Genomic DNA, 25,208 nt, shown 5'->3' with positions numbered 1-25,208 from the left:
AAATTTTAATTTTTTAAATAAAAGGACTAAATCTAAAATTTTGTTGAAGTATAGAGAGTAACCGCATATTTTAACCTAAAATGTAAAGATCAAAAGGTAAAGTCGAATTCTTTCTCCACGCTTTTTCGTATTGAATAAATTAATTACACCAAAATTCATCCCCAGGCCCCACAATCCATGTGTCATAAATACTATTATCGATATTTTTCCTTATTTTTTCATATTTTGCTTTTAAGTTAAAAAAAAAAAAAGAGGTTCACTGCTATGTTCTAAAACAAGCTATTGAGGGCCGCCACCCACAATGGCCGCCTCATGTTCAACGGCTCGCCTTCCTCGCTTTCTTCCCGGTCGAACCAAACCTTTTTCATCCCGCCACGCCTTCCAAACCGACATCGTAAGGCTCAGACCGGAATCGAAGTTCCGGTCTCATTACCTTAAACCGGAACCCGGGTCCAAGAGAGGTGATTCGGTTAAGCGCAATGTGATTATTGAAAACGACGATGGCGTGGACGAAATTTACAGCTCCGTCGACGATAAGCAGTTCGTGCGGTGGTTCCGTGAGGCTTGGCCTTACCTCTGGGCTCACCGTGGCGGCACTTTCGTTGTTATAATTTCCGGCGAAATCGTTGCTTCCCCCTTTTTAGACACCATTTTAAAGGCAAAATTAATAAATTCGTAAAATCTTTTAGGTTTTTTATGATCAAGGTTTTAACTTTTTTCTTTTTCTTTTTATATAAATTTGCAGGATATTGCGTTTTTGCATCACCTTGGGATCAAATTTGTTATTGTTCCGGGAACTCACGTTCAAATCGACAAGCTTTTGGCTGAGAGAGGTGAGCTACACAAGAAAACAGCATTGTTTCATGTTCCTCTTATTTCACTTTGTTCTCATGATAATTGTTTGTAGCAGTTAGTTTATTATTTGAGTTTAATTTTATCTCATGTTTTAGTTGATAATTCAGTGTTTGTCTCTCTTTTACTATAAATAGAGTAGTGATACTTAAATGAGCCTTGAAAATCATGCAGGGCATGAACCTAAGTATTATGGTAGATATAGAATAACGGACTCGGAATCTCTAGCCGCTGCGACGGAAGCGGCAGGAGGGATCCGTTTAATGATAGAAGCAAAACTTTCTCCTGGACCTTCTATATGTAATATTCGTCGGCATGGTGATAGTAGCCGTTGGCATGAAGTTGGTGTCAGTGTTGCTAGTGGTAACTTCCTTGCAGCTAAGGTTAGAATGTTTCTGTTTTGAAAATAATATTTGATTTGGGTTGTGGATTTATGTGCATTGATGTTATTCCGATTGGGACGATGGCTAAGCCCTTGCAAATTGATTGAGTGGGGATACATATAGTGATGGGTAGCCTGCAGAAGCATGTTTTTGGTGTTGGCTCTGCTATTAGACATGTTATGATATTGCCTCTTTTTAAACACTTTTGCAGAGAAGGGGAGTTGTTGAAGGTGTTGATTATGGAGCAACTGGTGAAGTAAAGAAAGTAGATGTTGCTCGATTGCGTGAGAGGCTTGATGGTGGTTGTATAGTAATATTAAGCAACCTGGGGTATTCGAGCTCTGGTGAAGTTTTGAATTGCAAGTATGCTGTGTAACTTTTAATGATTTTTGGTTGCAGCTTGCACTGATCTATTTTCCTGTGAAGTAAAAATTCCTTGAGTTGTCACCCTAAACCATCCATTTTAACATATTCTGCAATTCAAATAGTTTAGTAGTAGCAGTCATCGGTATTCCAAAAAGCAAGCTTTTACATTTTACTATTTCTTTCTGTAAATCCTAAGTATTTTTTTCTCAGATACAGAGGGATTATAAGTTTGGTGCCCTAGTTTGTGCTTTTGTAGGATTATGAAGATGTCAATCAAAAGGATTTAGTGGGGGGAGGGGGAACCCAACTCCTGAAGTTGCAATCTCTTTAGGAGTTGAATAAACCTTTATTAATTCGTGTTATGCGTTTTTTTTATCTTAAAAGCTAGTTTGTTTGCTTTATGATGTATCTTGGACCAGCCCAGAAGTTTTATTTTACTTGCCAATGATTTAGAACCTGATTGGTAATGCTTTATGTTTTCCTAAATTTCAGCACATATGAAGTTGCCACGGCTTGTGCATTAGCTCTTGGAGCAGATAAGCTTATTTGCATTATAGATGGCCCTATTTTGGATGAGAATGGACGCCTTATTAGTTTCTTGCCTCTTCAAGAAGCAGATATGTTGATCCGTCAACGGGTCAAACAAAGTGAGATAGCTGCTAAATATGTTAAAGCTGTTGGTGAAGAAGATCTCACTTGCATTGGACATGATGATACTAGTTCAGTTGTTCACTCTTTGCAAAATGGGAAGGCTCTTAATAGTATTCGTAATCCAACCTTTCAGAATGGTGTTGGTTTTGATAATGGGAATGGACTATGGTCTGGAGAACAGGGCTTTGCCATCGGAGGTCAGGAGCGGCTAAGTCGAGATAATGGTTACCTTTCAGAGTTGGCTGCTGCAGCCTTTGTCTGCAGGGTAAGTTCTAATAGCTTGCCTTCCAGCTTAGCATATTTAGATGCTTTCCAAGCGAAAACAATAAGCCAATTGTATTTTCTGCTTGATTGTCAGGGTGGCGTACAAAGAGTTCATTTGTTAGATGGCACTATCGGTGGGGTCTTATTATTGGAATTGTTCAAAAGAGATGGAATGGGGACAATGGTGGCTAGGTATCTAATATTTACAGTGGACTTAGCTTAGCATTATGGGAAAATGGATATTTGCTGATAGGCATGAAGTACAAAACATGGTTAATTCCCTACGCGTTCCCAGTCGTTCCATGACTAGTAACCTATTCCGATGTTTCAATGGGCTCTGCCACTCAGGTGGAGTTTTAAATCTAAAATATATGTTATATGCTACCAAGTACAAGTGCTTATAGGTAAATTTGGGTGATACTTTAGGGGACCTTATGTTATTACCACAAATTCTTTTCCAACTTTCATGGTCTTAATAGGATGAGGGATCTCAGATTAACTCAATCTGGCCGATATTTATTAGTTTTTATGAAATACCACTGCAAGATTTAGCAAGTCATTAAGCTATTTTGCATTCAATTCCCTGACTTCAGTTTTACTTGTTATTTAGTGATCTATATGAAGGGGCTAGGATGGCTATGGTGACTGATCTCGCTGGAATCAGGCAAATCATACAACCTTTAGAAGAGTCTGGCACATTGGTTCGCAGGAGTGATGAAGAGGTTATACTACTCTTTTAGACTTTTGTTTGATCAATCTCGATCTCTTTTATGTGTATACTTTTTCAATGAGGTGCCCGTTGTAAAATTAGCTTTTGTTTCAAATCTTACCAAAAGAAAAACAAAATGGAAGGTGAAAAATGCCTTCATTCTTTTGAGTCAGAGCCAGCCAGAATCTGAAAATTAATTTCTTGTCTCCTTTTTATTCGAACAGCTACTTAAGGCCCTAGATTCATTTGTTGTTATGGAAAGGGAAGGTCAAATCATTGCTTGTGCTGCTCTTTTTCCATTCTTCAAGGACAAGTGTGGAGAAGTTGCTTGTATTGCAGTTTCTCCTGACTGTCGAGGACAAGGACAAGGAGATAAATTGCTTGGTACGTTGTTGAACATCTATAACTTCACTGTTTGCGCTATGTTCGACACGGTCATACTCTGCTACTTATTCTGGTGTAGTTGAAAGAGATGCAATGCTTGAACTTGTGATTTCATATTTGATGGAAGCATCTTTACCCATTTCAGAAGAATAACTAAGAAAGGCACACGTCTTTTGGCTGTGCTAGACTGCATATAAAGCATTTTCTGATAAGTCCAGTTCCCATGGCCTAACCATAGAATGATGCTCGATTTGATCTGACTGGTTTTTGTTTTTATGATCATCCCTGCGTTGTGATACTACTACGGGATATTTGTTTGTGGTCTACAAACCATATGATTCCTAATGATAATGCTTACTTTTTAGTATCAATAATATATTTGCAGATTACGTCGAGAAGAAGGCATCCTCTCTCGGATTGGATATGCTTTTCTTGTTGACAACTCGTACTGCTGACTGGTTTGTATTTTTCTTATTCATAATCTTTCGAGCACATTTGATTATTTTCATGCACCATCTAATGATAAATTCTAACTTTTTAGTCATCCTAGCATCGTGGAGAGAGAGTTTCAGTTACTGTATAATGTTCATTCAGTATATCAGCCATTATTTACACCCAGGTTACTACAAATAAAACCATGCCAATACTTGCTTCTGCTTTTACAGGTTTGTTAGGCGCGGCTTTACTGAATGTACGATCAACATGATACCGGAAGAAAGGAGGAAAAAGATAAACCTATCCCGTAAATCCAAGTATTACATGAAGAAACTCATACCAGATCGAAGTGGAATAACAGCTGATAAAGCATTTAAATAAAGCTTACAGCCGATAAACCGGATCTACGGAGAAGACAATGCTACCTCATTGGTCCGATTTGGCTTAGAGAAACCATTTACTTCCAAGTTAAATGTTTAGCTGGGATTGGATTTGATTTTCTATGCATCTGGTTTTTGTTATGAGCTGTGATTTTATTATTACCACAAAAATAGTAGTAGTTGACATAATTTTTTAGGCGAAATGTAATTATGTAGCAGTGCTTCAAAATATGGTAAATAAATTTTCTTTAGGAGTGCTCTAATTTGTTATTATTATTATTGAATTATTAAGTAATTTTCATAAGCTAATGAGATCTTGGTTTAATGGCTATAAGATTTTTTAAGATTTATTCTGCTTTGGGTTTTGTATAAAATTTATTTTAGTTTTGGAAATATTTCTTTTGGTGAATTACAACAATAGAGAAAATCCAAATAATAAAAATAAGTAGCGCGACTTCAATTCAAATTACACTTGGAGTGGTAAATAACTTTGATTTTAATTATAGATGTTCAAATTGCTTGTAATTATCATTATATTTATTATTTCACAATTTTTTCTTTTAATGGACTGAAAAATGGTAGCTTGACTTTATAAAATAAATGTATATATGTTTCTATTTTTAAATATTTTTTTAACTTTACATATTTATGGTTTCTAAAAGAAAACTCAGAATATATATTTTTTTCCTTAAAAAATATGTATGTTACTATGTTTCTTACAACTTTTTCTTCTTTTATCACATTATGAGTATGAACATATACAAAACAGAATCTTCTAAACAGATTTTAAAAATGAAAAAAATAAGTGTAGCTCAAAAGTCAATGTATTAAATCATTTTTAATGAAATAAAAAATTTAGATACGAAATGAATACAATAAAAAATAATTAAAACATGAAAGTCGATTGGCATGGGTATTATTGTCAATGTAGGACGTGGTTTGAAGTACATTAAAACGCATTATCCTCCTATTGGAGTTTGGGGATAAAAAAAAACAGATATGATATATATGGGCAAAAAGTTAAAATAAATGATTTTCGATTCCTTTCTAATTAAAATTTATTATTGATAAATATTTTTAAAAATATAAATATTTAAAAAATTAATAAAATATTTTTTAATATAGTTTTTATAAAATTCAAAAATTTTAATGGTAATAATTATTAACTTTTTAAAACGAGTTAATATATTTTTTGCTCATGAACAAGTAATTAGGTTTACTTTGGTACTTATATTTTTTTGTGGTTCACTTTTGCACTTGAACTAAACAACGAAGTTTATTTTAGTCCTGAACTTAAAAATATAAAAGTTTGATGATATGATGTTTGAATATTTAAAAAATTATATAAATTTGCTAGCTATGACATGATATAATCTTAGAGAATCACATCCAGTACTTTAATAAACGAATTGATAGTTGAATCGATCAGACCACTTGTTTCCAATTCAACCGATTTGATTGATTAAACATGTTCATCTATTGATATTTATCCCAATTTTTATTTTTACTAATTTCAAGCAATTCCTGATTCAATGATTCAACATCTTTTGTTCGGACCATTATATCGATTAATTCTTGGTCCAATCAATTTGACCAATCTTTTTCTACTAACATTGGTTACATAATCAAATCTCGACAGAATTCAAATTCAAGGACCAAAATGAATTTATTTACCAAATTAGGGAAAAATTATATTACCCCTTTTAAAATTAACATAAATATACAATACTTTAAATAAAATTAAAGAAAAAAGAAAAGCACGTAGGCTAAAGTCAAAACTAAAATAAAAGAGTAGCAGCTACAGACTAGATTTCAGAAAGCCAAATAAGCAAAATTAAATTAACCCCATAAAATAATAGTAAAAAAGGAAAAAGAAAATTTTATATTTAAATTAAAATATTCTTACGGACATAAAATAAAAGCCAATCTCTCCTTACATGTTTTTTATTTTATTTTTGTCACTCCTTTTGTTTTGTAAGAAATAATTTTTTCTCGTTAAAACAAAAATTTCCGATGCTCCGCGCGTGATCTCTTCCTCCCTTCCCACGTTTCTCCGATCAGGTACTCCATTTTTAATCATCAAATTTTCTCCAAAATTATCCCCTCTAAGTATGTTAAAATTCAGTGCTTAATGTAAAAGTTCTGTTCTTTTTTTTTTTGGGTTTGATTTTTATAGATAAAATCGATCCTTTGATGAATTTCATTAAATTCTAAGCTTTGGATGAAAATGCATCAATCTGATTTATTTTTTTCCCGTTATTGTTAACGTTGTTTCTTTTATTGGAATTTTAGATTTTCAAATATTTCAGAAATATATAATTTTGATTGTGTAGTTTGATGGGGCATTAAAGATTTATGATTATACTTGTATATTTACTACCTCTGATTATCTGCTGTGATGGGTTTGAGTTTAAATTCATGCATAATTTGAGTTAAAAGAGAATTTGGAACTTGAAACTTTGAGTTTTGTGCTTAAAACTGGTTTTGAATTTGTAAAATTTTTGTCTAGAATTTTGAAACTTGATTGCATTAAATATTTATATTGGTAAATTTCTGAAATTTGCATCATTTAGATATCAGAATGGTTGAGAATTGGAGCTTCAAATGAATTTTTTTAGAACATGTCAGCAAAAAAAAAAAAGTCCAGGAATGTCAAAACTTGATGAATAGGCACAAAAGCATATATGATCGATTAGTATTAGTGTTCAATCTTTTTCGAATTTCAATTGTTGATGTTTTCATGTATTGATGGGATTTCAGGAATTTGTTGATGGGTGCCCCTAAGCAGAAATGGACAGCAGAAGAAGAAGCTGCCCTCAAGGCAGGAGTTCTCAAGCACGGAACCGGAAAATGGCGCAATATACTTTCAGATCCCGAGTTTAGTTCGGTCCTGCGGTCGCGCTCGAATGTGGATCTCAAGGTTTGTAGTTGAGCCTTGAGGAGGACTCACCAATCATCATCACAATAAAATTTTTAATGTTATGCATATTTTGGTTACCAATGTTATGTCATGCATAGAGGTGAATTAATGTGATAGTGTTAATATGACCAGGATAAATGGAGAAATATAAATGCCACGGCCATATGGGGATCAAGACAAAAAGCTAAGCTTGCTCTTAAAAGAAATCAGTTAGCCGCTAAACACGATGATAACCCCATGGCACTAATCACCGTACCTCCGACTGAAGAAGTCGTTGATCCTAAGCCCCTTGCCATTTCTAGTAGAACACCAAGGGTAACTGGACCCAAAAAACCAGTTTCAAGGTATTTTTATGTATTTTCTTATACCATAAACCAAGTGCCTTAGATTAGGGCTTTAGATCAGTCCTTGTCGGTCGAACAATTTTGTGTTGAGAGCCTCACTATTCTGATTGTATGGGCATAATGAATGCTGCTTAAGTGATATCCTCTCGATGCTTGTAGGTTGGAGAATATTTTATTGGAGGCTATCACTAGTTTGAGAGAGCCAGGTGGTTCCGATAGAGCTTCGATTGCTTTATACATAGAGGTACTTTTCTTTCTTGGGTTGGTCACATTCTAAATACTTTAAGAAAAGATAACCCATTTGATTAAACCACTGAAGGCCTTTGCTTCTTTCAATGGCTATATATGACAACAACTTTCCTTCTGTCTCGTTCCGAGTAAGTGTGGAACTTAGGGTTTCTGTTTCTTCTTATTTCTTGTCCATTCTATTTCGAGCATTAAAATCCAAATCTCATCTCTGAAACTATCGCAAATGACTTCCTGAAACATTGGAACTAATTTGAGTTTGTTTTTTGACATTATAGGAGAAATATGCTGCACCGCTGAACCTCAAGAAGCTTTTGGCTACGAAACTAAAGCTGTTGGTAGCAAATGGGACATTGACAAAGGTAATTCTACTGTTTGATTATTCGTGTAACACTATCTTAGAATATTATTCTTCATTATGTATATAAATTATTTTAGCCTATGATGTAGCACGAATGCCAGAAATGTCAAAAGTTCTTTGCATTTGATATTGGTTTTTCTGATGTACTTGTGGAAGTTATTGGCGTGTTTGCAAAGAAGATTAACTTGAATGTTCATAAGTCAGGATTGGTTCATTGTTATGATGTATATGTTGATAGGTAAAGCATAAGTACAGGATTGCACCACATTCAACTATTTCCGAAACAAGATCTCCTCTGCTTGCTTTGGAAGGAAGGCAGAAGGATTCTTCGAAATCGGAGAAGAAAGCCATCAACATTCTTACTAAAACCCAAGTTGATGTTGAGTTGTCCAAAATGAAGACCATGACTGCCGAAGAGGCCGCTGCAGCTGCTGCACGAGCTGTTGCAGAGGCAGAATTCGCAATTGCAGAGGCCGAAAAGGCAGCAAGAGAAGCAGGTGCCGCGGAAGCTGAAGCTGAAGCAGCAAAAATTTTCGCTAAAGCAGCAGCTAAAGCTTTGAAGTCTAGGATGCTCGTTACCTGGTAAATCCTTGTTCTTATATATAATGTTCATACATCTCGAAACACTGGGTTTCTTTTTGCTGTTTATCTTCTTGATTTTGGTTGTAAACTTGTGCAGATGGTACAAGGAGACACCATTTGGTCTTTAGTTCGCTGCTGAAACCACGCATCGCACTCGACATCATGCTGGCCTGGTATATCAAACTATCATCATGTCTATAAAACTGTAAATATATTAGGCTTGTAAAGGATAAAAATGTGAGATTAATCCATGAAGTCGTGCTTCTTTTTGGACGATGAACATTCGTTGAGAAGCTTAGAGGGTTTTTTTTGGTGTTTCTATAGCTTTTATCTTTAAGTAAAGAGGGTATATAGATATAGCAAAAGAAAAAGAGATGGCATTGTGATGGCATAATTGAGATTATGATCTGTTCTTTTTCTGAAAGTCCATCTGAATAAATTAAACTACAGTTTTGCATGTTGGTGTCCAAGCAATGTAGTGTTATTGTTGGCTATTGGCCCCTTAATGAACCTTCTCTCTCCCTTTGGGGTATAGCATGCATGCATACATGCATGTGCGCACACACAAATACATGAAAATTTTGAACATTTTTGGTTACCATCATAGAGGGTCCCAATCTCCCAACAAACATTGGCCAAAGCCTTTTGGTCATCATGTCATCTTTGGAACACCTTTTTGATGAAAGCTGCAATGAGCACTACACAAGGGGCTGTTTTTCTGGGTTAAAATATGCTGTTGGTCCTAGTATAGAATTTGAGATTTAAAGTTAAAAATTCAATCTTTCTACTTTTTCAATTTAAAAATTTTAGTTTGTTAGTAGTTTCTATTAAAACTTGTCAATTTATATGTTTATTTGTCACGTCACGGCATAATGAAAGTTTTTTAAATAAAAAAAATAGAAAAATTGAATTTTTTAATTTTCTAAATACATAAATTAAATCTCAATTTTTATCAAAGTACTTGATAGCATATTTTAACTTTTTTTTACCCACTATCCAAGCCATCTCAAAATTTTGATATTGATTAGTCAAAAGCATCATAGAAATGGCTTTAGAGTTTACATTTGCAAACTCTCTAAGATGGCTCCACTTGTACCTCACAATGGGCATAGATTGATGATTACTATGATGATGATCATCATCATTTCAAGGGCTAAAAACCATGTCTCCAATTTCAATTGAAGGAATACATGCATGCATGCATGCATACATGCATACATACATATCATCATTTAATCATCAATACTCAAACATTGACATGAACCAAAGTTTCATTGCATTCAGCTATTTGACTTGAATGATAAGAATACATGAAAAATCTTGTTCAAAGATTTAAGCCTACTTGAATTACAAATGTGATGATCCAATGCTACATTACACGATGAGAAAACAATAATTAAACAATCGGGAAATCAAGTTAGGGAGAAACCGAAAACCATAAACCTTAAAACACGAATTGTATCCCTTTTCAGAAACTTGATACATAAAACACAGATTCATCACAGAAGAGATTAGACAAAGAAACCCCTTTTTGATTTCAGCTCTTAGATTTTGAATGCTTTACGAGCCAATCAATAACCGAGTCGATGTTGGTCGAGTTCTTGCATGATATCATGAAGCAGCATACTTCTCTATCTGTAATTGACTTGAGTCCCCTGCATAACAAAATATTCAATGTCACGAAGAAGTTTCTAGTTAATCGAGCAAATCAAGTGAATGTCTTCTCTTACATATCGTCAGTTAAAGCCTGTTTCGACAAAGCTTCTGGCTTGTCGATTTTGTTGCCTAACAGCAGAAGAGGGATACCACTAAGTGAGGGTTTACTCAGCAAATCATGAAGCTCACTTCTTGAGATGCTCAAGTTATCGGGATCAGCGGCATCCACCACGTAACTGCAAGAAAATCAAGTTTAATCGAATAGATTATACTCAAAAACTAAGAAAGGTATTTCACGGTTCTAGAAGTAGAAGGTACAATGGCATGCAACTGAAGGCCAGTAACATACTGCAAAACTTATATAAATAACAGGATCAGATAACTTCAGTACGTTAGCTACAGTTTTCAAAGACATAGGCCTAAACCGAAATTAAGAACGGTCTGAAATTAAGAACGGTTCGATTTTAGTTAATACTACTACCAAGCTAGCATTGAAATGGTCACTAACCGAAGCAGAGACAGGCAAATCGTTAGCAGAGAAACTATCATTGCCCCAAAAGTGTTAAAGCAATTAAGAACAAATAAACAAGTAGCTTCTTACACAATTGCCGAAACCGCACGGCAGTATCGTTCCCACATGCTACGAAACCTAGGTTGACCTCCGAGATCCCATAATTTTATAGTAACATTTCCTTTTGTCACTTTCCTCATGTTGAATCCGACCTGAAAAAGAAGCCATTCGACATTAAATTACCTTCTACGACAGAAAGAAAAGGACTATAAAAGTACTGGAAACGTAATATCATCGCAGCCCTCAAAATAATCCAAACTCACCGTAGGGATCATATCTTCGCTATATCCACCAGTCTGGGGAAAAAAACAACCAGCCAACTTGAAGTTAAATCACGGGATAAGAGAGAAAACGTTCTAGATCGCTCTTAATCAACCCTTTGTACGCTGCAACGACATTTACAAGTTCTAATTTACTTACTGCAACAACATTTACTAGTGAGGTTTTTCCCGCGTTCTGAAGTCCGATCAAAGATAGCTCCATTTCCTGCTTGAAAAACAGGCTGCAAAGAACAACATACACGAAAAGTGAACCTTATAGTATTGTGAAGACTAAACTACCATGATTAACTCGGAAAAGCCTTAATCAAAGGTTCGAAAACACTGCAACCACAGGCAACCTACTAACATAAATGAATTAAACAAAGCAACATTCAGCAATACAGCAAGTTTAACACATACACATCCATGAAGAACCCCAAACATACTTGGAGAAGAAGTAAAAAACTCGATATACAAACCGTTCCCTGACCTGAATATATTCAAAACACCATTTACAACTTACACTAGAATCTGAAAACTATATGGTGGAGCAGATAGAACTAACTGTAGCTTTGATCAAAGCCAGTGAAAGACTAAATACACAAGCTACTGCATTTAACTTCACTAACATAACACTTATAAGTCTATGATTAACATAAACTAAACCATCTTAATGCAAAAACAAAAATAAAAACCATTGACTCATTTGAAAATTGCAATCGATATGCTACCGAAAATCGAAGCATTCTTATCAAAAACAAAAACCCAGATTTTATTACCCTATTTTGTTCATTATTTTAACATCAAACACATTCTTTTTCAAGCAAAACGCTGGAAAATTCACTGGTTTTTTAATTCTAAACTCCAATGTCAAACACTAAGTTAAAAGGATAAAAAGAATGAAAATTTAGCTTAAATATGTAAAACCCAACTCTATATAAACCATAATTCTCAATCCAATAGAAATATTTTTCCTAAAAACTCAACAGATTTTTTTTTTTAAAAGTGACATTGCAAGAAATGTAAAAAAAAAATTATACCTTCGAAGCCAATTGAGAAAAGCTTCCCACAAACCCATTTGGGAATTCAAAGAGAAACAGAAGCAAAACAAAGAAAAAAAATTGAAGCTTTTTAGTCAATTTTTTCAATGAGAGATAAAAGGAGCCAGAGATCTCTCTTCCTTTAATTCCCTCCTTCATAAATAGTATAAATACACAAATATAATATAAAAAATAAAATTTGAAATAATAACATTATTCAAATTAAAATTTAGATAAACTGATAAACATAATGTTTTTAAATTACTTGCGGTTAATTTCACCATAGGTCCTCAACTTGTGACCTATATTTTAAACTAGTCAAAATTCCAAAACTTTTTAATCGAGTCCTTCATTGTTAATATCCTATAAATCAAGTTCTTCTACTAGTTTCATTGTCAGTTCAAGTATAAATTTTAGCTCAAATTTGATACGTATGGATAATTTGTATATGATGATATCGTTAAAATTTTTAATGTCTAAGCTGATGGTTTAAGGACTTGATTAAAAATGTTTTGAATTTGGAGGATTAATTTAAAATATAAGTAATAATTTGAGGATGTTTGTCAAAATTAATCCATTAAATTCATTTAACTAGAGTGAAAAGAAAGAAATGGAATACCAGATGGATTTAAATATCAATGGGCGATAATTTAAAAAAAAGGTAATTATTAATTATGAATAGAAATCTCAGCCGTTGAAAGTGGGTTATGATGACATTTATGGACGGTTAGGATCTTATTTGGATCTTTTACTTACAGTTGTCCGAATTCGGACCAATTGGAGGAAAAAGATTCCGTGAAAAATGTGAGAGAATATCGGTTGAAGAAATAGTTTCATTAAATAACAGTCTCGGCAATGGCGAGTGCAGTTCACGGGAAAATATGATTGATTGAATGAAATAAAGATGATTGGAAGGTGTGATTCAGTCGCGATTAATGGAATATCCAGAGAGACGTAATAAAATACATGTTATTACAGAAGAAGTGAGGTGGTAAGGAACTATTACTTACTCAACTGTAACTGACAACTAACCTTTTGCTGGATAGTATGGTCCTAACTCATATGCCTATAATAATAATAATATTGTTGATTGAGTATTAATTTAATATTATTATCAATATAAGAGAACGTAAGTTTGAGTGTACAGAAGTGCGTTATCATCTTATTTATGGGTTGAGGACGGGTTATAGGTATATTTAAGTATTGTGTTTAAAAAAACAGATATGATATCATTCATAATTGTTAAAGTCTGATTAAATTTAAAATACGGGTTTCAAACTTTATCAAGCTAATTTAAATTTACCATTATTTTTTATTACATATAATGATTTATTTAGTCCTTTAACTTTAAAAAAGAGTTATTTTAGCTTTCTATTTATTTTTCGTCTTTTTTAACTTTCAAACTCAATATTTTTTTGTCAAATCATCTCAAAAAAAAATGAAAAGGTTAATAGATGTTACTTTGTTGATATGAAATCCACATGTATACCATACCAACAATTAATTAAATTTTTAAATAAAAAATTCAAAAAAATTAGAAAATTATTTTAAAAATTGTAAGAAATAAAAACATTATAGAATCTTTAAAATCTTTAAATACATATATTTCAAATAATTGTTTTTTATTTTCTTTAAAAAAATATTATACATAGTCACGTAAATTTTGTTAACCTTTTCATCTATTTTTGAAAAATTTGGTAATAGACACAAATTTAAGGATTAAGAGAGACAAAAAATTAAATAAGGTATTAAAATAAATTTTTTGAGTAAAATTAAAGGGTTAAATAAATCATTATACCTTTTTATTTTAAATTTATTAATTTGATATATGTTTTTCTTCATTGAAATTGTAAATAAAAATAAAAAAATTTATATTATAGTCTTATGTAAATATTTAATTTTCATATTGACAAAAAAAAACATATTTTTTTCGTTTAATTTTAATTTTTCTTTTTACAAATTGATACATCAATTTTCTGAGTTTAGCTCTATTTCTTGAGAATTAATTAATAATGAATTTTCAGTCAGTTGCTACTACTAATGGGTTGGATCCGGTTGGTGCTTAATTTCTTTCTTGATTTGCATAATTAGGGTTGTGTAATTTGGTTAAAATATAATTAACACAATTAATCAGTCTGCTATTAAAATTAGTTCAATCAAAATTTTTGAAATTTCATTCATTAGTTAATTTGATTTGAAAATCACTAATTAATTAAATGGCAAATTTTCTGATTGATGAAGGCGGTGATGACTCTCGGTCTACTGAGGATCGAAATACTAAGAAAGTAATATTTAAGGAGCATAATGGCGATGTGGCTGTCGACATGGTAGTGGATTTGGACCCGATTTTGACTTTGTCATCGAAGGATAAGCTATTAGGGAAAGGTGTCGCCGATTTTGGGGAGGTGGTTGTTGGCTCTGACGGTGGGAGCGATGTAGAGATTGATTTTTTTTTGAAGGCGATGTCACAAGATCTACTATCAACAGAATCCCAACAATAGACTTCTCGGACCGTATTCAACAAATCCTCTTTAAGGAGATGGCGATGACAGTCGTGCTGAAATTATTGGGGCATAGTATTGGTTACGTCTCACTTCAAAATAGGATCAGTAGTCTTTGACGACCCTTAAAACTGTTTCACCTTATGGATATGAATCCTAACAGCCGCCCACTATTCCATTGATCGCAGCAAAACCCACATCAATCCTAACGGTGATGCGGAACCCCGGATCTAGACACAAGAGAAACATAAATTAGAAATAAAAATGAGAATAAATAAAATTAGTTAAATAATAAAAGGATAGATTTGCCCTATGGAACCCTTGGTTAACTTGCAACCAAAAACGCCAATAATTGAGCGGCTCCTTACGAAACCCCTAGAAGAAGAACCTCTAGAAACACCGATGAACGGGAAAGAAATTTGAATATTTGTAACTCTGAAATACCCTTGAAAGTAACAAACTCCAAACTAAATAGCAAGAGAAGAATGACTCTACTCTCAAAAATTTGCCTCATACAAATTTGGAAGAAAACAAATACTCTCTTTTTTATCCTTCAATGTGTAGAAAACAAGCCTATTTATAGGCAAATTACAAGAGTAATTGAATCCTAATAAAAACTCTTTAAAGAACAATTGAATCCTAATAAAACTCTTTAAAATTATCTAAGAAAATAAATAATTAATAACCTAACCAATAAAATTACTTAACTCATAAATGATGTGTCCCAACCAATGAGAATTAAGTAAATAATAATAATAAGATACATAAAAGATTAATCCACCAATTTATGGGCTTTCACTATTCCAAGATTGGTCCAGTGAATTGCATTCCCGTATTTGTCAATGTCATGAACATGATGAATTAAATTTGTAGCAACAAAGTCTTGGACAAAAGCATTCATCTTTGATTTTAATTGTCGTGCATTGCTTCGAGTGATTGGACCACTAGGAAAAACAACCCCTTGAGTGTCACATCCTTGGCTCGTATCAAACGGTACCATCAATATTCAAACGAACCCAGTTGCCTGCTGATGATGGAAATGAATTTGATCTTCATGACTTGGGCGATGTTGCCCTATTAGGGAAGGCATCTTGTTTTGCCCAATTATAAGACACCTTGATAATTTCGTCACAACTCCATGGAATACCCTGAAATTTGAAGAGGTTTCAGCTCTTTCAAATACACCAAGCAATAATCCCAAAGAGACACTGTCAATCCACCTCACCCAAGCACATACTTTATTGATTCTGCAAGTTCGACACAAACCACTCCAACAACTCTTTAAAACAAAACCAATGATGTCTTCTTACTGGAATTAATTGATCCCAAGTATCTCTTACCATAGGACAATCTCTAATAATAAAAATATATTTAAACATAGTGCCTATAAAACACAAATATTTACACATAATACTTTGTATTATATAAAAATATATATATGCTTATATGATTAACGAATAATTAAATCTACATCGAACTAAAGAATATAGTTGAGCTTTTAAGAACTGACATTATGAGATAATTAAATATTTAATAAATTGAAATTAGTTCACCCAAACAATTAAATAAATTGAATGAAAAAGCTGTCTGGAGCACGTGAGTTTGTGTGTTTAGGAAGATAATTAGAGATCAAAGTACCTAATCTTTTGGCTTTTATTTATAAATTGACCTCTCAACTATACTCTAATTTCCAAATTGGTTCTCTAAAGTTCTTTTTTTGTCAAAGTGATCCTTAATTATCAATTTTGTTAAAGTTTACTCAAAAACGATATCAACCAATAAAAATAAAACATGTGTTATATTTTTACTGGATATTGTATGCTTTTTGAATAAAACTGGACAAAATTGAAAGATTATTAGAAATAATCTATGTAATTAAACAGAATTATTTTAAAAAGAAAAGAAGTGGGGGGGGGGGAGAGTAGATCTAAATGAGTTGACGTGGCATCTACGGTTCTAATTGGTTGACCCAATTTTAACACTAAATCTTTAAGGGTAAATTATACTGATAGTCATTCGATTATTAGTAATTTTTTTTGTCACCCAACTATTTAATTTTGTATTTTTAATCACAAGGTGGCTAAAGGTGGCAGATTCTAAAATTGGCATAATAACAACTTTATCCCTCAATATTTATAAATTATGTCAATTTAGTCTTGATTTTAAAAATTTTAAAATTGATCTTATTTTTCTTTTGCAGTTTACTTTTTCTTATGACATTGAGGGTTAATTTGTTTTAACCATTATTTTTGTATATTTTTAATTAAATTTAGTTCACAATATTTTTAAAATTTTTAGATGAAAGGATAAAAAATTTTTAAAAAAAAACTCAAATTATGCAATGGTCTCTGTTTTTTTTCTTTATTACCCCTTTTATTATTATTTAAAGAAAAGGTAAATGTTGGAAAATTGGACAGCTCTTAACCCCTAAAATCATCAAAGTCTTCAACTGTTGAACTGTCAATTATACACCTCATGTATAGAAATCTTAACAATTATAAAATACCCAATAGTCTCCTTAATTAATTAATCACTTGATAATTACATATAAAAAACCATATAATCAATTGCTCAAAATCAATAAAATCATCATTTGCTCAAAATGTTATCCAAGAACAACCAAAATATCATTAAAAATCTAACATCTGATCTGAAAATCAGGGATTTTGTGTTGAAAACATAGGGAAAAAGAGTAAAACACACACAAAACTAAATAAAAAAGAAAAAAGGAACTTTTTTTGTTCAATAGTCATAATCCATCTTCAAGGAAACCTTCTTTAGATCTTTATTTTAAATTACTATACTTCTCCTCACTTTGTCTTCTTCTTCTTATTGTCAAATTTTACTCCTTTCTGTGAAGTTGGTTCCCCCCCCCCCACTATTTGCTGGTTTTTGTATTTGGAACTTTGAAGAACAAGGTAAAGCAGAGATGGCCATATCTGGAACTGGGAATCTTCATAGAGCTTTGTCAGGTTCATTTTCTTTTCTGGGTATTGATAGTTTTCTGCAAAGGTCATTTTTTTTGCATGCTCTTTGAATCTGCTATAGGGGTTTTGGATTTTACAATTAAAGTTGATTATTTGAAAGTTTGGTATTTGATACTGAACTTAAGTGCTTATTTATGCTGAAAACATGGTGAAATTAATGCAAATTTTCATATTTCTGTTTCTTTCAATTTGATCCTTTTTTGTTTATGATTAGGAGTTTATAAAGGTTGCATTTTCTTACAATGTTCTGAACTTGGCTGCTGTTGATTCTGAATCTAGTATTGGTTTAGGGTTTGTTCTGCATAAATTTCAATGGAATTTAGGATAAAGAGTAGATGAACATGGTTGGAATTCATATTTAGGCCAAATACTTTAACAAATATAGGAAACCAACCGCGCAGGGTACAGATGCTCGAGGTCAGCTATGGTGTGGAGTTTGGTGGGATTACTTCTTATGCTCCAATTGTACTCATTTGCTAGCCGGAGAAATGTAGTGAGAGGAGATATCCAATTGTATGTGAGTCGTCATCCGTTAGTCCGGGAACTTGAACAAGTGGAGGAGGAGAATATTCAAGTTCCACCTCCTAAGAAGAAAAAATCTCCGCATGCTGCTAAACGGAGACGCAAGCGATCAGCCACTCTGATCGATGAATTTCTCGATGAGAATTCCCAGATTCGGCATGTATTCTTTCCGGATATGAAAAGTGCCATAGATCCAGTAAAGGGTGTGGAAAACGGTAGCCATCACTACTATCCCGGGAAAATTTGGTTGGATACCGAAGGAAATCCTATTCAAGCTCATGGAGGTGGTATGCTATATGATGAAAGGTCCAATACATACTATTGGTATGGAGAGTACAAAGATGGACCCACATACCGTGCTCATAAAAGGGGCGCAGCTCGAGTAAGTTTATTATTTTGAACACGTAATCCGAGTTTATTATCTTGTTTTCTTACTAAAGAATATGTTGCTTGCATTCATAGAACGAAAGCAGAACATGTAAGATTTGTTTAGTGAAGAAATGTTTTTTTGAGGATTTTAGTGATTACCATTGAGGACTAAGGAACTACCTAAATGTTTATCGAGGATTTTGCGTTCATAGGTATATTGGTCTTGGTTGTGACTCGTACAAATTCTGTTTTAGAAGTACTAAACTCCGAGGAACCACCCAAATGCAAGTAATATGTAACTCATTTTTAGCTCCTATTTCAGCCTTTAGTTCTAAGAAGTTTTCCTTCTTGTAATCAGGTTGACGTTATAGGAGTCGGTTGCTATTCTTCCAAGGATTTATGGACATGGAAAAACCAAGGTATCGTGTTAGCTGCAGAACAAACAAACGAGACCCACGATCTCCACAAATCCAACGTGTTGGAGCGGCCAAAAGTTGTTTTCAACGAGAAAACAGGGAAGTATGTAATGTGGATGCATATTGATGATGCCAATTACACTAAAGCTTCTGTCGGCATTGCTATCAGTGATTACCCAACAGGTCCTTTTGAGTATCTCCATAGCCAAAGGCCCCATGGATTTGACAGCCGGGACATGACCATCTTCAAGGACGACGATGGTGCAGTGTATCTAATTTATTCATCTCAAGACAATAGTGAACTTCACATTGGACCACTAACCAGTGATTATCTAGATGTACAACCCGATATGCGAAGGATCTTGATTGGACAACACCGAGAAGCCCCAGCTCTATTTAAGTACCAAGGAACATATTACATGATCACATCAGGTTGTACCGGATGGGCACCAAACGAAGCATTAGCACATGCGGCTGAGTCAATCATGGGTCCATGGGAAACAATGGGAAACCCATGCATCGGTGGAAACAAAATGTTCCGACTAGCAACTTTTTTCGCACAAAGTACATTCGTAGTTCCTTTACCAGGCATTCCAGGTTCATATATCTTCATGGCAGATCGGTGGAATCCAGCTGAATTACGGAACTCAAGGTACGTATGGTTACCTTTAATAGTCGGTGGCCCTCCTGACCGTCCTCTCGAGTACAATTTCGGATTCCCACCGTGGCCAAGGGTGTCAATATATTGGCATAAGAAGTGGAGACTTCCCTCTAGTTGGAAGGTATCGAAATGATCTGCTCGTTTTTCTTTCAATTCTAGCGTATATGTACATTAAAGCTCTTCCCCTATTCTTCCACCGATTCACATCGTTGTCTCGTGATTTTTTCGAAGCTGTTTTTGAGCATACACACCTCAATATTTCAGTGTACATGGCTTGACACATTCATACATACATATTTATATATCTGGTGTATGTTTTTTTGCCCCAAAAGAAGGGGGAAAGGCCCATTTTGCTTGTGCCACAAGTTTTGCCAACTCATGCTACTTTGGGGGACATGGAAATTGCTTGTGAAATAAATTTCTAAGTGTCTCCCTTACTAAACAAGGGAAATCGGTGTTGAAACAAATAACCCAAAAAGGGGCCAAAAGAAAAAAGTGAAAAAGTGGGGGTGTTTTGATAATGATTTAGGACCATAATTTACAGTGACAAGTTGACAAGGTTGTCCTATACGATAACAATGAAAGAAAAAAGTTAAGGTCCCCCATTACCCCAAAGCTTGTGGCCTTTTCTCTCACATACAAATGTCCCAATATCTTAATTAAACTGTAATTAAAACCAAACGAAAACATTTCTCTACATACACTTCATACTACAAAGATGTTAAATTTCACCAATTTAAAATAAAAAAAATTCAAAAAATAAAAAAAAAATTCTGTCAATGATTAATACCAACAAATGTCGGACAACTTTTAATTAATGGTCATGACATTAGCAACATGAGAGAAGTCAGACATGGTACGTTTTCATTAGTTTGGTGCGGTACCTATTTTTTTAACATCATCCACTTTTTTTTTTTACCAAAAACTATAATGAAGAGATAATTTAGGTATCAAAATGAAAAAACGAGTGTAATTTTGAAGCTAAATTAGTAATATAAACCACTTCGTATTTATAGACTAACCTTAACTAGGGTTATACATTAGGATTTTGGGGGATAAATAGAAATTTTGGAACATAATTCAAGAAGGGAAATTGTTTGGGACATTTTGTTTTGCATAATTCCTAAGTTTGGCATTTAGTGTGTTGGAATGTACACTTAGACAACTCCCTGGAAATGTTCCCTAATTCCCCCCATAAATCTAATTAAAGCATTATCATTATTATAATGATTATTCTAATATGGTAAACTTCAACTAATTATGATGGCAATTTAACGAGACAGGTGATCTTTTGTTATCCGCGATTCGATTTTAATTTAATTTTTTTAAAAAAATTATTTAACTTTAACTCAAACTACTTTAAAATATTACTTATTTTCTATATTATATTAAATTTTATAAAATAAAAAATAGTTAAAATATTATAGAAGTTTTAAAAAATTTCTAATTAAAATTAGTTATAAAATTAATAATGGGTTTAAAGAGAGTTAAAACCAGTGTAAGAAGAAGCGGGTTGGAATGTATTTATCCTCAAATTTAAGGATTGGGGGAAGGATTATAAGTAGTTCTAGTTATCGTATCAAAAATGATATTTTTAAGGGCTTAATACATTTATTTGGTACTTGAGTTAGACACTTTTTTTAGTATGGTACTTTTTTTTGGTCCAATGTTACTTATATTTGAAAAAAAGTTATACATTTTGGTATTGGAAGGTAATAGTGCTAATTTTTTTGTGTGTATAATTCGAGTTTTAAGGTTAATTTGAAAAAAAATCACTACCTTTAATTATTGTATTTAACAAATTAAACACATAAATAAACAATATTATAATTACACTAAATTTGTTCTATTAACAAGATCATGAAAAATTCAAACCTAATCATATTAATAATTAACTTTCATCAAATCAACACTAAAAATCGAATAAAATACTAAAAAATTAACATCGTTACCAATAAAAAAAAGGGTAAACTACAAAAATGGTCACTAAACTATTACCTCCCTTCTATTTTGGACATTGAACTATTAACTTTGTCGATCTAGCCACTAAACTTTTCGAAATCAAATATTTTGGTCACTCAAAGTTGATATAGCCTTTTTTTTCTTGTCTAATAATGAATTTGGCCCTCAATGTTTACAAAATTTGTCATTTTAGTTTGAATTCTAAAAAAATTCACATATTTATAATTAAACAATCTATTTTCCATAATTTTATCTTCCGTTTTGAAGCTGAAGATAGCAACTTGAGCTTACTTTCTTTTTTCTATTTGGAGTATTGAATTTTGTTGCTTGGTAGTGTTTTTTTTATTATTATAAGCTAGTTGGTTGATTGTCGCAGTCTCTACCAAAGATTTGTAATCAACTTTACTTCATCAATTGTAACGTTTTAAATGTCATTACTATATAGTGCTCTTTTAATTTCTTTTTTTTCCTTTTTCCATGTGTTGGGTTGGTAAATAGTGTATATAAAAATAATTTATGCCAAAGACGATGCTCGAAATTTTATGTTGGAGTAAGATAACATTATAAAATTTGAAACCTAAAAACTAAGATTTTTGGGTTAAGAAGGTTAAATTATTAATTTTTGTAAAGGACCAAAAATTAATTCATTAAAATTTTTAGAATTGAAACTAAATTGAAATTTTTATAAAATTTGAGGGCTAAATTTATTAACTTTTTTAGAATTCAAACTAAAATAATTTTTTTTGTAAACATTGAGGGCTATATTTGTTGAATATTTTATATTTAGGATTGAATTGATATAATGTGTAAACATTAGAGAGCTAAATTTTTTATTAGACCAATAAAAAAAACTCAAGTCGACTTTGAGTGATCAGAATATTTGATTTTTAAAAGTTTAGTGACTAAATAAAAATAATAATAATTCAATGACCAAAATAAAACGAATGCAATAGTTTAATAACCATTTTTATAATTTACCCCTGAGAAAATACATGAAGATTTTCATCCAAAAATCTAAAATTGGTAATGTGGCTTTGTTTCCCTCATCTCAATTAGAAAATTCTACATAATTGTATTTATAATCAGATATATTTAGCATTTTATGTTTATTGAATTTTAGTTTTAAAGAAAAAAAAGAGAATTTGGTGTTAATGAGTGTATCATATTAAAAAAAAAGTATTTTCATTTATAAGAACCATAAATAACAGTAATATATAGATGCGATACATAATATATATGATGAATAAAACACTATAAATTATTGCGCAAATACCACAGTTGCAAAAAAGAATAAAGCCCAATGGAGGAGAAAGACAATTGCCAATAACTGCTAATAACTATTAATCTTGATCAACTGTCAATAATTGCATCCTAGCTCGCCAATCTGACAACTGACAACTAACTACGACCAACCAATTAACTACTGCAAAAGACCCCTAAGAGTCCCTTCCGCATAAGTGATACATGAAAATTTAAGTTTCAAATGATTTATCTTCCTCATCTTGGAGTCCAAATAGATTTAGTAGCGCGCTTATTTTAATAACTCTCATTTATACGTTAAAAATTAAAACTAAAACCAACAGACTTTCACTTGATACTTCTCGATAAATCTATAATTTTTTTAATATATATATATAAAATAACTTAAGTTAAACTCTTATATAATGTAAAAAGGGCCAATTAACAACCAAAAGATCAAAGAAATTTGATTGAATAATCTTCTTGTGAACATATGATTAGTGTCTTCTAACTTAAACTTAGGCTGGCCCTCCAATCAAATATATATATTGAGTCCCAATATACAGTAGCTAGGTGGTCATTTGTCAATGACATAAAGCAAATTCGAAGCTTAATTAATTAAAGCTTAATGAACAAACATATATGGACCGACTCAAACCCACACACACGTAGAGTGGTTGCATAAAATAATAATAATAATAATAATAATAATAATAATATTAATATTATCAACTCTAAAAGCAAAAGAAAGTAAGGGGAAAAATGATAATCAGAAAAAAGTAGTACAAAAAAGATAGAAAGAAAAAATAATTTAAGATGAGAATTTAAAAAGAAAAAAAAATAAAAGAGTGGGTCTTATCAAAAGATAAAGATGTGAACCATCTTAAAAGAAGCTACCCCCACTATACATATTTAATTTTATTATTTATTTATTCGGGTCCGAGTCAATTTGGTATTCGATAAACATATTAAATTTTGATTAAATTTAAAATTAAATTGAGTTAGACTCTGAACAAAAATTGAGATAAAAACTCATTTTATATTATTTTTTTATTTATAAAATTCGAACTCAATACAAACTCATTCGATCTGATAAAATTTTGGGTTTTTATTTTTTAAAATTTTTTTCTTCTTAACTTTCTTTTTCCTTTTATGCGTGGGCCAAAAAGCAACACTTGTTAACGTTACCACACCACCATGAATGCACTTTTTTAGGTTATGGTGGGGGCTAACTTATATGTGGAAAAACCAAAGGCTTTCCCTTTCTAAGAATTAAAAGGTAAAAAGAAAATATTGATTTCATTTGTGTTTATAATTAAAATAAAAAAAGACATATTTTTCGGGTACAAAATATAATGGTAAATTTTTTTGGTCAAAATTAAAGTTCTCGAGTTATTGCAATTTCATCTATTGGAGAAACTTTTATCGTTATTAATGGTGAATTATAATACTTCCGTATTGAATTAGGATGACCATTTATCTCCCGATTATTTTACTAAAGAAATAAAGAAATAAAATAAATCAAAAATTAGTTCAATTAATCCTACAATTACAAAAAAATCCCCTAAATTGGAACCCAAATCCCCCAACCAATGGCCGTCCTAAGACTCTAAACTAGATAAAGACCTATTTCTATTTCTATTTATATTGAGATGGATAATTTATAAATTTAAACCCTTTATTTTAATTATCAAAATAATTAAAATTTCATAAGCTGATATCACCCTTTTACACCAAATACCAAACCCATTTTAAATTTGGACCTATTTGCAAACAATGATTTATAAAATTAAAGATTACTTAGTAATGCTAATTATTTAATTAGTCCAACACCAACCTTATGTTTTAGGCTAAGAATTTTTTTTTATTTTTGTCTTCAATTTGTGCAGGCCAAATATGGGGTCAAATTAAGTTGGTGGTATCGATTAAATTTTTAATTTTTGATAGGAAAATGAGCCAAAAAATTTATATAAATTCAATTAATATCGTTATTGTTATAATTTTTCTTTTGAAAATTATGAGATTTAATTTAATTAGTAATCCAATTAAGAAAATTAAAAATTTTCATTTGATGCAAAAACACAAAAAATTCTATATAATAATAAAAATAATCACAAAAATAAAAAAATAACAATATTTAATTATAA

At 32.0% G+C, this 25,208-nt stretch overlaps 4 protein-coding genes across 4 annotated transcripts; 3 read left to right on the top strand and 1 right to left on the bottom strand.

Annotated features, from left to right (window-relative positions):
* Window positions 1-214: 214 nt before the first annotated feature.
* Window positions 215-4,675, top strand: LOC107932571 (probable amino-acid acetyltransferase NAGS2, chloroplastic). The gene is made up of 10 exons (XM_041089599.1): window positions 215-658; window positions 746-833; window positions 1,027-1,235; window positions 1,447-1,598; window positions 2,094-2,517; window positions 2,611-2,708; window positions 3,127-3,238; window positions 3,450-3,609; window positions 3,995-4,067; window positions 4,275-4,675. The coding sequence occupies exons 1-10, from the start codon at window positions 302-304 to the stop codon at window positions 4,423-4,425; spliced, it is 1,824 nt and encodes a 607-aa protein (XP_040945533.1). The 5' UTR covers window positions 215-301; the 3' UTR covers window positions 4,426-4,675.
* Window positions 4,676-6,239: 1,564 nt separating this feature from the next.
* On the top strand, window positions 6,240-9,334 carry LOC107932529 (telomere repeat-binding factor 2). The gene is made up of 7 exons (XM_016864568.2): window positions 6,240-6,485; window positions 7,185-7,344; window positions 7,477-7,688; window positions 7,848-7,932; window positions 8,213-8,296; window positions 8,534-8,877; window positions 8,975-9,334. Coding segments are annotated over exons 2-7 (876 nt in total). The 5' UTR covers window positions 6,240-6,485; window positions 7,185-7,194; the 3' UTR covers window positions 8,976-9,334.
* Window positions 9,335-10,130: 796 nt separating this feature from the next.
* LOC107932537 (ADP-ribosylation factor-like protein 8a) lies at window positions 10,131-12,623 on the bottom strand. The gene is made up of 6 exons (XM_016864578.2): window positions 12,405-12,623; window positions 11,525-11,606; window positions 11,368-11,400; window positions 11,135-11,256; window positions 10,608-10,769; window positions 10,131-10,532 (listed from the first exon to the last, which is right to left on the bottom strand). The coding sequence occupies exons 1-6, from the start codon at window positions 12,440-12,442 to the stop codon at window positions 10,415-10,417; spliced, it is 555 nt and encodes a 184-aa protein (XP_016720067.2). The 5' UTR covers window positions 12,443-12,623; the 3' UTR covers window positions 10,131-10,414.
* Window positions 12,624-17,459: 4,836 nt separating this feature from the next.
* LOC107932582 (uncharacterized) lies at window positions 17,460-20,208 on the top strand. The gene is made up of 3 exons (XM_016864636.2): window positions 17,460-17,877; window positions 18,294-18,796; window positions 19,142-20,208. Exons 1-3 carry the CDS (start codon window positions 17,835-17,837, stop codon window positions 19,991-19,993), a joined length of 1,398 nt encoding a protein of 465 aa, XP_016720125.1. The 5' UTR covers window positions 17,460-17,834; the 3' UTR covers window positions 19,994-20,208.
* Window positions 20,209-25,208: the final 5,000 nt, after the last annotated feature.

Source organism: Gossypium hirsutum, chromosome D03, assembly GCF_007990345.1.
Source record: "Gossypium hirsutum isolate 1008001.06 chromosome D03, Gossypium_hirsutum_v2.1, whole genome shotgun sequence".
NCBI classification, from domain to species: Eukaryota; Viridiplantae; Streptophyta; class Magnoliopsida; order Malvales; family Malvaceae; genus Gossypium; species Gossypium hirsutum.
The sequence above is the reverse complement of the archived record's forward strand: the minus strand, read 5'-3'. Positions and strand labels throughout refer to the sequence as shown.